Genomic DNA, 16036 nt, shown 5'->3' on the forward strand with positions numbered 1-16036 from the left:
TCCTAGGTTCCTGCCTTTCTAGGTAGTTTTTCCTTGCCACCGTGCTTCGACATCTGCATTGCTTGCTGTTTGGGGTTTTAGGCTGGGTTTTTGTATAGAACTTTGTGATGATGTAAAAASGGCTTTATAAATACATTTGATTGATATRTGCCTCAGATTACACAGACCCACAAAGAATTCGAAAACAAACCCAATTTTGATAAACTCCCATATCTAGTGGGTGTGCCGTCAGAGCAGCAAAATTTGTGACCTGTTGCCACAAGAAAAAGGCAACCAGTGAAGAACAAACACCATTGTAAATACAACCCAAATGTACGTTTATTTATTTTCCCTTTTGTACTTTAACTACTTGCACATAATATGACATTTGAAATGTCTTTATTCTTTTGGAACTTTTGTGYGTGTAATGTTTACTGTTAWTTTTGATTGTTTWTTTCACTTTTGTTTTATCTACTTCACTTGCTTTGGCATGTTTCCCATGCCAATAAAGCCCTTAAATTGAAATTGAATTGAGAGAGACCTAGTCATGGGAAATAAACTTAGCAAAAAAAGAAACGTCCGCTCACTGTCAATTGTGTTAATTTTCAGCAAACTTAACATMTGTAAATATRTGTATGAACATAACAACATTCAACAACTGAAAAATAAACTGAACAAGCTCCACAGACATGTGAATAACAGAAATTGAATAATTTTGTCCCTGAACAAAGGGGGTCAAAATCAAAAGTAACAGTCAGTATCTGGTGTGGCCACCAGCTGCATTAAGTACTGCAGTGCATCTCCTCCTCATGGACTGCACCAGATTTGCCCGTTCTTGCTGTGAGATGTTACCCCACTCTTCCCACCAAGGCACTTGCAAGTTCCTGGACATTTCTGGGGGGAATGGACCTAGCCCTCACCAACCGATCCAACAGTCCCAGATTGCTCAATTGGATTGAGATCCGGGCTCTTTGCTGGCCATGGCAGAACACTGACATTCCAGTCTTGCATGAAATCATGCATAGAATGAGCAGTATGGCTGGTGGCATTGTCATGCTGAAAGGTCATGTCAGGATGAGCCTGCAGGAAGGGTACACATGAGGGAGGAGGATGTCTTCCTGTAATGCACAGCGTTGAGATTGCCTGCAATGACAACAAGCTCAGGCCGATGATGCTGTGACACACCGCCCAGACCATAACGGACCCTCCACCTCCAAATCGATCCCGCTCCAGAGTACAGGCCTCGGTGAACGCTCATTCCTTAGATGATAAACGTGAATCCGTCCATCAGGTGTGATGTCGGATGTACCGATCAGCTAAATTAAGGTGTTGTTTACACTTGGTCTGCCACTGCGATGACAATCAGCTGTCCGTCCTGTCTCCCTGTAGCGCTGTCTTAGGCGTCTCARAGTACGAACATTGCAATTTATTATCCTGGCCACATCTGCAGTCCTCATGCCTCCTTGCAGCACGCCTAAGGCACGTTCACGCATATGAGCAGGGACCCTGGGCATCTTTCTTTTGGTGTTTTTCAGAGTCAGTAGAAAGGCCTTTTTAGTGTCCTAAGTTTTCATAACTGTGACCTTAATTGCTTACCGTCTGTAAACTGTTAGTGTCTTAACGACCGTTCCACCGGTGCATGTTCATTAATTGTTTATGGTTCATTGAACAAGCATGGGAAAGTGTTTAAACCCTTTAGAATGAAGATCTGTTAAATTATTTGGATTTTTACAAATTATCTTTGAAAGACAGGGTCCTGAAAAAGGGACGTTTCTTTTTTTGCTGAGTTTAGTTAATTTAGCTSTCTTCAATCAAATGTATAGCCCCCTGCCATACACCTCAATAAATGGAAAGAAGTAGGCTAGTTTAGGGTTTTGATCAACTGCCATAGCCTATATGCCTATTTCGTGTATCTTTTCYGGATTATATTATTTCAAGKAAATGGGCTGGGTCAACACGTCTCCCCTCCTCTGTTGTCACGTAGCAGGAGGTCCAGTCGTTACTAGGGGCGTGGAATCAATGTGTAAAAAGGGGACCTCGCAGTTGCGTATATTGTGCGATGCGAAACGTGGGCGAGCTATTAACGTTGTCAATTTAATGCTGAGAATATTCACCTGGACATTCAATCAGCATTACAACACTACGTTGAAGATTCATCGCCTCTGAAAGCCGTATGAGACACTCGCGCCGGTAACCTGCAGAAAGCGCCACAGCAGGCGAAGCTCCCACCACATCGGATGAGACAGCCTGCATAGCCGCTAGTCATTTGGCGGCAACAGGGCTATATAAGACGTAGGCGAGGGATGCAAGGTTGGTGATATTCGGTCCGAAATGGCAACAGTTTTCTCGTTTATGATTTATTAGCTACAGCTTGGACCCATGGAGCGAAAATAAGCAAATATGTATAGACCGATAGATAAATWAAAAAAACACAAATTTAGCTGTCTCGTCGTTGTTTCAGTCGGACGGAGCTAGCGTCATCAGTCGGCTAGTAGGCGTCAGCCAGCTTCGTCATTTCTAGATGGGATACCGCTTTTGTCAAATATATATTTTTCTTTCATTTTAGATAACCCTTGCCTAACTTTAATCTAATTATCCTAACCTACTGCGTTGTGCCTAAATTCTCCTAAACCTGCTACGAGAATGTAACGTTACAAGTCAACTTTGACAAGCTGTATCCTAGACAAAACCCCAGCTTCTTCGCCTGCTCGAAATGTACATAAGCAGCTACAGACAAGCTACCACGAATATTTTTGAATTATTGGAGGGGGAGCTAGTTATTAGCTTTTTTTTACGGGTAGCTGGATAAAGTTGTCACTTCATTAACTCCCTCGCTGACGCGAATCTCGACATTAAATTGATGTGCACCTGCTAAATCAGTACTATAGCTAAATGCTGACGTTTACGTGCATTAGCTAAATAGCTAGCAAACTGGCTACACCTATTCAACTAGTTTTTTTTTTGTGTTAACCATTTGTTTTTCATTTCTCAACTTTGGTTGCTTATGACAGGAAGCAGAGACCAAGCTGGTTTAGCTAGTTAACGTTATATTCCATATGTGTTGCGAAATGCAAGGCCATGTCAATGCTTTCATCCACTCCTTTTAAAATATTTTAACTCTTTGCTTTCGTCTAGATTGGATGTGCAGACTGACATCGTTCCTTTGATAKCCCCATGCTGGAGAATTGCGTAACCGAGCGGGTGCTGCAGGTCTTCCGTCCCCACTCCGCCTTAGTGTCCGGAACAACCATATGGCATTCATCTAGAAACGTCAGTGATTCAAAAGTGAAATCGCCATGGAATCGGGTACCGAGCACGATGGATTTAAATATCCATCTGTTCCCAATTCACAATGTGATCTCAACATAAATATTTATGAGACCATCAGCGACGGAAACATCAATAATATGGGCACTTCGACAGTCGTGAGAGGTGGGAGCGACCCAAGTTCGTATCCTCCATCGAATTATCAGCTGATAGTACGTCAAAGATTCATCAGGAGAAGTTTGTGGTTCTCGGACTCGGATGAACAGGCCTTTGAGGTGCCAGAATGTGACAACAGCAGTAAAATCCTCAACATAAACCTGCGCACGATAGTTGACAGGACACGGGGGGCTTGGTCGGGGCCACAGGAGGGCTCCAGCACCGAGAGTCAAGGGGGGCAGAAAGACAGCGCCACAGAGAGTGCCAGCGCTGATGAGAAGGAGAAAGCTGGGGATACATTGAACGTTGCATCCACCGACGGCAGTAAAAATGCTATCAGAACTGCCAGCGATGAGAACGAGGAAGAGGCCGAAATGAAAGCTGTTTCCACATCCCCTGGGGGACGGTTTCTCAAGTTTGATATTGAGCTCGGGAGAGGGTCCTTCAAGACTGTCTATAAAGGMCTGGATACCGACACTTGGGTGGAAGTTGCCTGGTGTGAACTTCAGGTAAGATGCAGCACCTTTTTTGACCAGAAAGTATCCAGCAGTTTGTTGTAGATAAGAAGGCTTATTTGACCTGCTCAATCTTTTTTATGGTGATGTAAAGTTTAATTTAGACAACTGTAAAATGGGGAAACAATTATGCATTTTCCTATCAAGACTTAAGTKTTGATATTTTCCCTAAAGGCCTATTATGAATTATTAATTACTATCATCAAATATTAATAGGAATTAGGAATATTAAGTATCAACATGCCTCAAGGCTTTGTCATCTGACCTTTTACAAATCCCAGCTATCTCTTGGTATGTGTGTGGGTCCTCCTGGATCTCTCTGATGGGTTTCATACTGGACTGGTCGGTTTCAATTAATGATTTCCATTAGAGGGCTGATGCATGATGGCGCTCACAGGAAGTCCTCTCTCTTATGCAGTCAGCAAGTGTTCACACTTCATGACAGCATAATGGTGATGTCTAATGGGAGCTGTCAATCAGCTAGACTACTATAGGGAAGCCACTAAGTTATAAATGGGTTTCCATGCACATTTAAATGGTTTATAGGCCTATAGCATTGACACGCTACTAATAATACATTGCATTTGGAGAGTATTCAAAACCCTTGACTTTTTCCTAATCCCCCCATAAAGTAAGAAATATCACATTTACGTACAGTACCAGTCGAAAGTTTGGACACACCTACTCATTCCAGGGTTTTTCTTAATTTTTTACTATTTTCTACATTGTAGAATAATAGTGACAACATCAACACTATGCAATAACACATATGGAATCATGTAGTAACCAAAAAAGTGTTAAACAAATAAAAAATATATTTGAGATTCTTCAGTAGCCACCCTTTGCCTTGATGACATCTTTGTTGATGTACCTTTGGCAGCGATTACAGCCTTGTGACTTCTCCTGGGTATGACTCTACAATCTTGGCACACCTGTATTTTGGGAGTTTCACCCATTTTTCTCTGCAGATGCTCTCAAACTCTGTCAGGTTGGATGGGGAGTGTCGCTGCACAGCTATTTTCAGGTCTCTCTAGTAGAGGTCGACCGTTTATTATGATTTTTCAACGCCGATACCGATTATTGGAGGACCAAAAAAGCAGATACCGAWTAATCGGCRGATTTTATTTATTTATTTGTAATAATGACAATACTGAATGAACACTTATTTTAACTTAATATAATACGTCAATAAAATCAATTTAGCCTCAAATAAATAATGAAACATGTTCAATTTGGTTTAAATAATGCAAAAACAAAGTGTTGGAGAAGAAAGTAAAAGTGCAATATGTGCCATGTAAGAAAGCTAACGTTTAAGTTCCTTGCTCAGAACATGAGAACATATGACAGCTGGTGGTTCCTTTTAACATAGGACTATTTCTCTCTGTACCATTTGTATTTCATTAACCTTTGACTATTGGATGTTCTTATAGGCGCTTTAGTATTGCCAGTGTAACAGTATAGCTTCCGTCCCTCTCCTCGCTCCTCCCTGGGCTCGAACCAGGAACACGACAACAGCCACCCTCGAAGCAGCGTTACCCATGCAGAGCAAGGGAAACAACCACTCCGAGGCTCAGAGTGAGTGACGTTTGAAACGCTATTAGCGCGCGCTAACTAGCTAGCCATTTCACTTCGGTTACAACAGCCTCATCTCGGGAGTTGATAGGCTTGAAGTCCTAAACAGCGCAATGCTTGAAGCACAACGAAGAGCTGCTGGCAAAACGCARGAAAGTGCTGTTTGAATGAATGTTTACGCGCCTGCTTCTGCCTACCACCGCTCAGTTAGATACTGGTATGCTTGTATGCTCAGTCAGATTATATGCAACGCAGGACACGCTAGATAATATCTAGTAATATCATCAACCATGTGTAGTTAACTAGTGYTTATGATTGATTGATTGTTTTTTATAAGATAAGTTTAATGCTAGCTAGCAACTTACCTTTGCCTGTTACGCGAATGCAGTAAGCCGTCTCCCTGTGGAGTGCACAAGGACTAGTTAACTGTAAGGTTGCAAGATTGGATCCCCCGAGCTGACAAGGTGAAAATCTGTCGTTCTGCKCTTGAACGAGGCAGTTAACCCACCGTTCCTAGGCAGTCATTGAAAATAAGAATGTGTTCTTAACTGACTTGCCTAGTTAAATAAAGATGACATAAAGGTGTCCAAAAATACCGATTTCCGATTGTTATGAAAACTTGAAATCGGCCCTAATTAATCGGCCATTCCGATTAATCGGTRYACCTCTACTCTCTAGAGATGTTCAAGTCCGGGCTCTGGCAGGGCCACTCAAGGACATTCAGAGACTTGTCCCGAAGCCACTTGTGTGTTGTCTTGGCTGTGTGCTTAGGGTCGTTGTCCTGTTTGAAGGTGAACCTTCACCCCAGTCTGAGGTCCTGAGAGCTCTGGAGCAGGTTTTCATCAGGGATCTCTCTGTACTTTTCTCTGTTCATCTTTCCCTCGATCCTGACTGGTCTCCCAGTCCCTGCCGCTGAAAAATATTTCCACAGCATGATGCTGCCACCACCATGCTTTGCCGTAGGGATGCTGCCATGTTTCCTCAGGCCAAAGAGTTCATTCTTGGTTTCATCAGACCAGAGAATCTTGTTTCTCATGGTCTGAGAGTCCTTTAGCGGCCTTTTGGCAAACTCCAAGTGGACTGTTGTGCCTTTTACTGAGGAGTGGCTTCTGTCTGGCCACTACCATAAAGGCCTGATTGGTAGAGTGCTGCAYAGAGGGTTGTCCTGGAAAGTTCTCCCATCCTAACAGAGGAACTCTGTCATAGTGACCATCAGYTTCTTGGTCACCTCCCTGACCAAGGACCCTCTCCCTCAATTGCTCAATTTGGCCAGGTGGCCAGCTCTAGGAAGAGTCTTGGTGGAGCCTAACTTTTTCCATTTAAGAATGATGGAGGTCACTGTGTTCTTGGGGACCTTCAATGCTGCAGAAATGTTTTGGTACCCTTCCCCAGATCTGTGCCTCGGCACAATCCTGTCTCGGATCTGTCTCGGATGGACAATTCCTTCGACCTCATGGCTTGGTTTTTGCTCTGACGTGCACTTACATAAAGACAGGTGTCTTTATATAGACAGGTGTGTGTGCCTTTCCAAATCATGTCCAATCAATTGAATTTACCACAGGTGGACTCCAATCAAGTTGTAGAAGCATCAAGGATGATCAATGGAAARAGGATACACTTAAGCTCAATTTCATGTCTCATATCAAAGGGTCTGAATACTTATGTAAATAAGCAATTTCTGTTTTATTTWTAATACATTTGCAAAAATGTCTAAACCTGTTTTCGTTTTGTCATTATGGGGTATTGTGTGTAGATTGAGGATAACCAATTTATTTAATCCATTTTAGAATAWGGCTGTAATGCACTGTAGGTCAGCAATTTTGAGTTACCAAACTCTTAGTCCCGTTTTTGTTTCCGTAAGAACCTACCTGTTGTAAGTGTTAACAGCCACTGGAAAATCACAATTTTGGACCACGCATGGGGTATTAAGTAATTATTTCCAACCTCCAAAGTCTGCAGCGCAGGATTATCATTCCCTCTCTCTCCCTGGAAGCTTAGGCTTAAATGAACGACAGCCAGTAAGCATGACTGGGCTCCTCATGGACCTAGTGTCATTAGTGCAGACACAAACAAACAAACAAACCCATATGACAATACATAGGTAATCAAGCACATAGGCATATATTATGTGATGACGATGTCATACAACATTAACAAATGTTAATTCCCTGACCTTTTCGCAATATTAGGCTATAGCAGTCAAACAGTATAGTTTAGGGTAGGGTGTCTGTTTTGACCCAGCAGTAAGACAGTGGGTTGTGAGAAGTAAACGCCCCCACTGTGCAACAGGAGGGCTGCTGACAGGAAGCAGCTGATGCATGCTGGTAGCGATGTGATGGCCCTGTGGCCTCGATAACACTCTGTCAGCTGAGGGTGCTGTGGCTGCCTGTTAGGTCACTGTGTGTGTGTGTGTGTGTGTGAGAGCGCGAGAGGATGACATGTTGCTTGCTTACCTCATGAGTGGTAGGTAGCCTAGCGGTTAGAGCGTTGGGCCAGTAACCGAAAGGTCACTGGRTGGAATACCTGAGCCCACAAGGTTAAACATCTGTCTGTGCCCTTGAGCAAGGCACTTAACCCTKATTTGCTCTTGGGTTGRTATACTACAATTGCAGGCTGACCCTATAAAACACATTTCACTGCACCTATCTGTGACCACAACATTTTATTAATCATGAAAGTTATCCTGGCAGTGAGTCTCAGGAGTGGAGGTGTATGTCTCTCTCCTATTCAGAGAGAGCATGTTCAACTGATGTCATAATGACATGCTTGGAGCTGAGAGACGGATTCATCTTTTCACAGTGATGAGGATGTCATGTACGTGATATTGGAATAGAGGAAATCCAATCTCTCCTCCAGCAAGCAGAGTATGACCCATAATTGGACACAGGATGAGGATGTGGAATTGAATCATTCATTCTATTGCCTACTTCCCCCATATAGACATGTGCAAACACTCCCTCTAGTGGACAGTTGTTTGCTTCAATAACAACCAATCACCATTCAACAGGTCATTTTCCGATGACCATTTTCGCCCCCCATTGCTCTCTATGAAGGCCTATTGGACTGTAGATTTTAACAGTATAAAAAAAAGAAAGTGTGAATGTATGCACTCACTACTGTAAGTCGCTCTGGATATGCGCGTCTGCTAAATGACTAAAATGTAAAACAGATTGTTCCTCACAATTGGCATGGTTAACAAATGCTACCTTGATCAATGGTTTTCACCAAAGTGCTGATTGTTGCTGCCTGGTTCTTCTCTAGCCCCATCGATTGAGTCACATGTTGGTGCTTTTAGTAATTGATTAGAAATGGTAAAATGTTTACTGTTATTGACCAACCCGATAGTGGTCTACAAGTAAGTGGTCAGGTGTAACTCCCTGTGGTTTTGTTAACTGTTGAGGTAGTAGAGTGGACTGGCTCCTTATATTCAACTGTCAATTTGACAAAATAGCAGCCTGTCTGTTCGTGCTTGTCACCGCACTTTGGACGTTGTTGTTCCTCTGGCTAACACTGACTATGTGCATCGTTATTATGATTCTGCCGTCATGGACATGTCTGGAATTCATATGATTAGCTATGAGATTTGTCATGCATCCTATCCATAGTTTGCACCTCRGTCACTCGGTCGCGTCATGCCATTGTTATGAACCTTCTCAATCTGCCCTCTGCCGGCAAAGCCATAGTGGTGATAAACCCAGTAATTCTGGACAGAGGCTAACTACRATTTAGTCTAAATTACACCATAGTGCCTGGAAATACGATGACATTGCTAAAGTAGTAAAATATTTAGTAGGAAACCTCTTCCAGCATTATCATGTGGTCAAATTTACTTTAGACAGATGGCAATGTTGTCATTAGCTAGCAAAGTTTGTCAAAAATAGCTAGCAATGCTAACGTTAGCTAGTTAAAATACAGTGGCCTCCCCTCAATCTTAGCTAGCTAGCTAACGTTATACTGCATCTAAAGTCAATCTGGCAACATCAAAATTATGACAAGGTTTTCCTACTAATTATTTGCTTCCTTTTGAATGTCATATTATTTCCAAGAAACCATAATGCACTTTTGATGCGATCTTCATCAGCGCTCATTGACGATGCWTTGAGTAGAATGCTCAGTAGGGCATCATTCCAAACGAACGTTCATAACATTATTGTGACGAAACGTGCAACCCATGAATAGGACTTCATTTGGGTGTGTGTAACTTAATTACATCTAGGGCTGTGACGGTCATGGAATTTTGGATGAAGGGAAATTGGCCAGCCAATGACCCCGATCTCCGTTTTTTATAGTAGGGCTTGGCGACATATCAATAATTATCGAGGTAATTACTTCCCTCAATAACGATATAAAAACATTTAGATACATTTTCTATAATGTCGATATAGAATAATTGGGTACAGCAGTCCATTTCACCTCTGACGCAGCAGGAATGTGCGGAGAAGTGACAATATGCACCTGGAGAGATACGCCCACTAAAAACCACTTAGCACCTCGTGATGGAGTAGCCACTATTAACCACGAAAAATGTGTAATGTAGGTGAAAACAGTGGCAGTGATAGCCATGGAGAAGGAGCAGCTTCCAACGAATAAATTATTAACTTTACTAGGGTAGGGGGCACCATGAGCTGACCACGCGCGTTCACGTGAGAGAGAGCCTGCATTCCATTGCAATTCTAAAGACAAAGGAATTCTCCGGTTGGAACATTGAGGATTTATGTTAAAAACATCCTAAAGATTGATTCTATACATCGTTTGACATGTTTCTACGGACTGTAACTGAACTTTTTGACTTTTCGTCTGCACCTACTGTTCGCGCCTCATGAATTTGATTACTGGGCTAAACGCGCAAACAAAAAGAASGTATTTGGACATAAATMATGGACTTTWTCGAACAAAACATACATGAAGTCCTATGAGTGTCATCTGATGAAGATCATCATAGGTTAGTGATTAATTTTATCTCTTTCTGCTTTTTGTGACTCCTCTCTTTGGCTGGAAAATGGCTGTGGTTTTCTGTGACTTGGCTCTGACCTAACATAATCGTTTGGTGTGATTTCATCGTAAAGCCTRTRTGAAATCGGACACTGTGGCTGGATTTACAACAAGTGTATCTTTAAAATMGTGTAAAATACTTGTATGTTTGAGGAATTTTAATTATGGGATTTCTGTTGTTTTGAATTTGGCGCCCTGTAGTTTCACTGGCTGTTGACGAGGTGGGACGTTAGCGTACCAGAGAGGTTAAGGAACTATATGCTAGCATCCCACATACCCTAGTGAGYTTAAAATTATAAACTTGGATTAGCAAACACAACGTGCCATTGGAACACAGGAGTGATGGTTGCTGATAATGGGCCTCTGTATGCCTGTGTAGATATACCATTAAATATCTGCCATTTTCAGCTACAATAGTCATTTACTACAGTAACAATGTCCTCACTGTATTTCTGATCAATTTGATGTTATTTTAATTGACAAAATTTTTAGCTTTTCTTTCAAAAACAAGGACATTTCTAAGTGACCCCAAACTTTTGAACGTGAGTACATCTCGTGTTTTGGACACACCTTCTCATTCAAGGGTTTTTCTTTATTTTTTAATATTTTCTACATTGACACGTGTGTGTGTGTGTGTGTGTGTGTTTCTCCTCGGCTCCTGACTGCATGTGCTGCCATAGAAATAGAATAAATAGAGCAGGTGTCCCCATTTCAAGTCAGTGATGGCCTAAGGGAAAGGGGGATACCTAGTCAGTTGTACAACTGAATGCATRCAACTGAAATGTGTCTTCCGTATTCATCCCAACCTCTCTGAATCTGAGTGGTGCGMGGGGCTGCCTTAATTGACAGACTATTCAGCATTTCCCACGCTGAATATTCTGAAGCAACAGGGTTCTTCTCGCAGGCTCTATTTCCCTATGCTGGAACTTTGTGAATCGTAGGTCAGATTTTTTGACCTGGTTACATGTACAATGACCAACACAGCTTTTTTGGCATGTTTTGTTATTTCTGTAAAAAATTATAATTTTAAATCAACAACGAAGTTGCCTCTTTTACAATAGGGGTCAATTGGATAGAATGTTGGTTCTCATTTTGTTGGAGTGGTTAAGGGGAATTCCTTATTACGTGAATACCGCGACRCGGACTATTGCGAGTATACCTATGAGGTTACCAGTCAAATTGCCAGGGTTAGAGGTTCCAAGCCTGTTCTATTCATTGTGTTTCTGTGTGTGCTGCTGCTGCATTAGAGTCCCGTGTGGCTCAGTTGGTAGAGCATGGCGCTTGCAACGCCAGGGTTGTGGGTTCATTCCCCACGGGGGGACCAGGATGAATATGTATGAACTTTCCAATTTGTAAGTTGCTCTGGATAAGAGCGTCTGCTAAATGACTTAAATGTAAATGTAATGCATTGTGGGGGGTGTTTCCTAAGCAACCAAAGACTTGGAGCAACAAAGTTTCATCACGTRGTTAAGTCCATGTTATCGCAGAAACAGATTCAACTGCATGAATGCTCAAACGCCCCGTTTGAGCTGACGTCAGTCAGCTGTTCGTTTCAAAACCGTTAGTGAAACGGTAACTTCCATCACTAATTACATGTGAGATTTGAACATAGATCCACTTGGCTAATGACTGTATTGCAGTACATCTGTGTGAGATTCAGCAGCATGTACAGTGGGTGTGTACATTGTGTAGCAATGCTGTCTGCTGGGTACTAGGGATGGAAAATGCCCTGGTGGCCTATAAAGGCTGTGATTTACAGCTCACTGTCTGAAGGTCCCATCCAAGCCTCTGAAGGAATTGCAGACTGCCRCTCCAACCACCCCAATGCCTCATTCACACCCAACCGAAATCAGAACGTGCACGTTTTGCCTTCAGCCGGATAAATGGGTGGTGCCAGCCCTGTGGTGTTCAGTGGACTGTGGTGCTATGTGAACGTTGCTGGAGCTTTTCTTGTTTAGCGGAGAACGACAGAGGGGGATGTGTCTGTGATTTTCCACTGTTTCCCTCCCTCTGTTGGTTACGTGGCCCTTCTGCCTGGAAGTTTAATCTGGTCCCGTGGCCTTTCTCTCCCGGACTATCTCGTTTTTTRCCTTCTCAATTCTCAAGCTTATCTTTCTCTTGCTTGCACTCAGTCTCTGCAAAAAATATAAAAGCACCATGTAAAGTGTTGGTTTCATGAACTGAAATAAAATATCCTAGAAATGTGCCATATTCACAAAAAGGTTATTTCTCTAAAATTCTGCACAAATTTGTTTACAWCCCTGTTAGTGAACATTTCTCCTTGACAAAGATATGCCACACCTGTCAGATGGATGGATTATCAAGATGCCGATTTAAACAGCATGATCACTACATTGTGCTGGGGACAATAAAAGGCCACTCTGAAATGTGCAGTTTTGTTACACAACACAATGCCACAGATGTCTCAAGTTGAGYGAGCATGCAGTTGGCATGCTGACTGCAGGAATGTCCACCAGAMKTGTTACCATAATTGAATGTTCCTCTACCATAAGCCACCTCCAATGTTGTTTAACTTCTTGACGCACGGATCCCGTTACCGGGATCATTTATCAACAACAACCGCTAAACTGCAGAGCGRCWAATTCAAAAATAATACWAAAAATATTTATAATCATGAAATCACAAGTGAAATATACCAAAACACAGCTTAGCTTGTTGTTAATCCACCTATCCTGTCAGATTTTGAAAATATGCGTTACAGCGAAAGCAATTCAGGCGTTTGTGAGTTTATCAATCACTAGACAAAACACTAAGAACAGCTAGCCTTAAATTAGCTTGGTCACAAAAGTCAGAAAGCAATCAAATTAATCGCTTACCTTTGATAATCTTCGGATGTTTGTACTCACGAGACTCCCAGTTACACAAATGTTATTTTTGTTCGATAAAGATTAGTTTAATAACCAAAAACCGCCATTTGGTTTGCGCGTTATGTTCAGAAAACCACAGGCTCGTTCCGGTCCTGAAGGGCAGACGAGGGCAGACGAAAATTCCAAAAAGTATCCGTAATGTTCATAGAAACATGTCAAAGGTTTTTTATAATCAATCCTCAGGTTGTTTTTAACATACATAATCGATAATATTTCAACCGGACGGTAACCTATTCAATACTACAGAGAAAGAAAATGTCGAGCTACATCTGTCGCGCGCAGGAACTAATCAGAGGACACCTGACGCGTTTTGAAAAATCTCGCAATTTTTTAAAAATAAAAGCTTGAAACTATGTCTAAAGCCTGGTCACAGCCTGAGGAAGCCATTGGAAAAGGAATCTGGTTGATACCCCTTTAAATGGAGGCGGGGCAGGCAACGGAACAGCGATTTTATATATATTTAATTGTACTACACCGGCTCCGACGCTTGTCGGAAGTGGCAGGGCTTGCAAACTATAATTCCTGTCTCTTATACACATCTAGATGTGTATAAGAGACAGCACCTGCACCGCGGGCTTCAGAAGAAGAGAACACTGCAGAGCGCAGTCAGGATGCAGCGGCCCAGTCTGAAGAGCAGTGAAACGGCCTACACGTGAGTCACTGTATTTGTATACATGTAATAGTTGCTAATTGTAAAAAAAAAAAAAGTTTTCTATTTCGCGGATTTCACTTATCGCGGGTCATTTTCGGAACGTAACCCCCGCGATAAACGAGGGATTACTGTATATATTTAATTGTACTACACCGGCTCCGACGCTTGTCGGAWGTGGCAGGGCTTGCAAACTATTTCAGACTACAAAGGGAAGCACAACCAAGAGCTGCAGAAGGACACGAGCCTACCAGACAAGCTAAACAACTTTCATGCTCGCTTCGAGGCAAGTAACACTGAAACATGCATGAGAGCATCAGCTGTTCCGGACAACTGTGTGATCACGCTCTCAGCGACCGATGTGAGTAAGACCTTTTTAAACAGGTCAACATTCACAAGGCCGCAGGGCCAGACAGATTACCAGGACGTGTACTCCGAGCATGCGCTGACCAACTGGCAAGTGTCTTKACTGACATTTTCATSCTCTCCCTGTCTGAGTCTGTAATACCAACATGTTTCAAGCAGACCACCYTAGTCCCTGTGCCCAAGAACACTAAGGTAACCTGCCTAAATGACTACCAACCCGTAGCACTCACGTCTGTAGCCATGAAACGCTTTGAAAGTCTGGTCATGGCTCACATCAACACCATCAACACCATTATCCCAGAAACCCTAGACCCACTCCAATTTGCATACTGCACCAACAGATCCGCAGATGATGCAATCTCTATTGCACTCCACACTACCCTTTCACACATGGACAAAAGGAACACCTACGTACGTGAGAACTACAGCTCAGCGTTCAACACCATAGTGCCCTCAAAACGTATCACTAAGCTAAGGACCCTGGGACTAAACAGCTCCCTCTGCAACTGAATCCTGGACTTCCTGACAGGCCGTGCCCAGGTGGTAAGTGTAGGTAACAACACATCCGCCACGATGATCCTCAACACGGGGGCCCCTCAGGGGTGCGTGCTCAGTCGCCTCCTGTTCTCCCTGTTCACTCATGACTGCACGGCCAGGCACGACTCCAACACCATCATTAAGTTTGCCTATGACACAACAGTGGTAGGCCTGATCATGAKAACGATTAGACAACATATAGGGAGGAGGTCAGAGACCTGACCGTGTGGTGCAAGGACAACAACCTCTCCCTCAACGTGATCAAGACAAAGGAGATGATAGTGGACTACAGGAAATGGAGGACCGAGCACACCACCATTCTCATCGACAGGGCTGTAGTGGAGCAAGTTGAGAGCTTAAGTCCCCCCCCCCATTCTTCGCTGCTGCTGTTTTCTGTTATTATCTATGCATAGTTACTTTAAAACCTCTGCAGGATCGGACCCTTTTTAAAAAAAAAAATTCGCCTAAAATGACATACCCAAATCAAACTGCCTGTAACTCAGGCCCTGAAGCAAGGAAATGCATGTTCTTGGTACCATTTGAGAGGAAACAATTTTAAGTTTGTGGAAATGTGAAAGGAATGTAGGAGAATGTAACACAATAGATCTGGTAAAAGATGATACAAAGGAAAAAACCAACTGTTCCTTTATTTTTTGTGTAATCTTTGAAATGCAAGAGAAAGGCCATCATGTATTATTCTAGCCCAGCTGTAATTTAGATTTTGTCCACTAATGGCAGCAGTGTGTGTGTGTGTAAAGTTTTAGACTGATCCAATGAACAATTGCATTCATGTAAAAAAAAAAAAAAAAAAAAAGTGTTATCAAGACTTTCCTAATGTGCCTAATTGGGCACATTTTCGTGTTCAAAACTGTGCCCTCTACTCAAACAATAGCATGTTATTCTTTCACTGTAATAGCTACTGTAATTTGACCAGTGCAGTTAGATTAACAAGAATTTAAGCTGTCTGCCAATATCAGATGTGTCTATGTCCTGGGAAATTTTCTTGTTACTTACAACCTCATACTAAATGCATTAGCCTACGTTAGCTCAACGTCCCGCAGGGAACCCACCGATCCTGAAGAGTAACTCTACCTACATGTACATATTACCTTGAC

General features: G+C 42.6%; 1 protein-coding gene across 3 annotated transcripts in view; it reads left to right on the top strand.

Annotated features, from left to right (window-relative positions):
- Positions 1 to 1919: 1919 nt before the first annotated feature.
- LOC112080766 (serine/threonine-protein kinase WNK2-like) overlaps positions 1920 to 16036 on the top strand; it is a 95507-nt gene continuing 81390 nt past the window's right edge. For 2 of the 3 annotated variants that reach the window (XM_024146673.2, XM_024146672.2), the window contains exons 1-2: positions 1920 to 2289; positions 3115 to 3911. In XM_024146673.2, the coding sequence (XP_024002441.1) occupies positions 3276 to 3911 (636 nt within the window). In that variant the 5' untranslated portion in view covers positions 1920 to 2289; positions 3115 to 3275. The remainder of the gene's footprint in view (positions 2290 to 3114; positions 3912 to 16036) is intronic. The other variant, XM_070442703.1, reaches the window with a different exon arrangement.

The sequence above is a fragment of the Salvelinus sp. IW2-2015 genome, unplaced genomic scaffold (assembly GCF_002910315.2).
Source record: "Salvelinus sp. IW2-2015 unplaced genomic scaffold, ASM291031v2 Un_scaffold16477, whole genome shotgun sequence".
NCBI lineage: Eukaryota > Metazoa > Chordata > Actinopteri > Salmoniformes > Salmonidae > Salvelinus > Salvelinus sp. IW2-2015.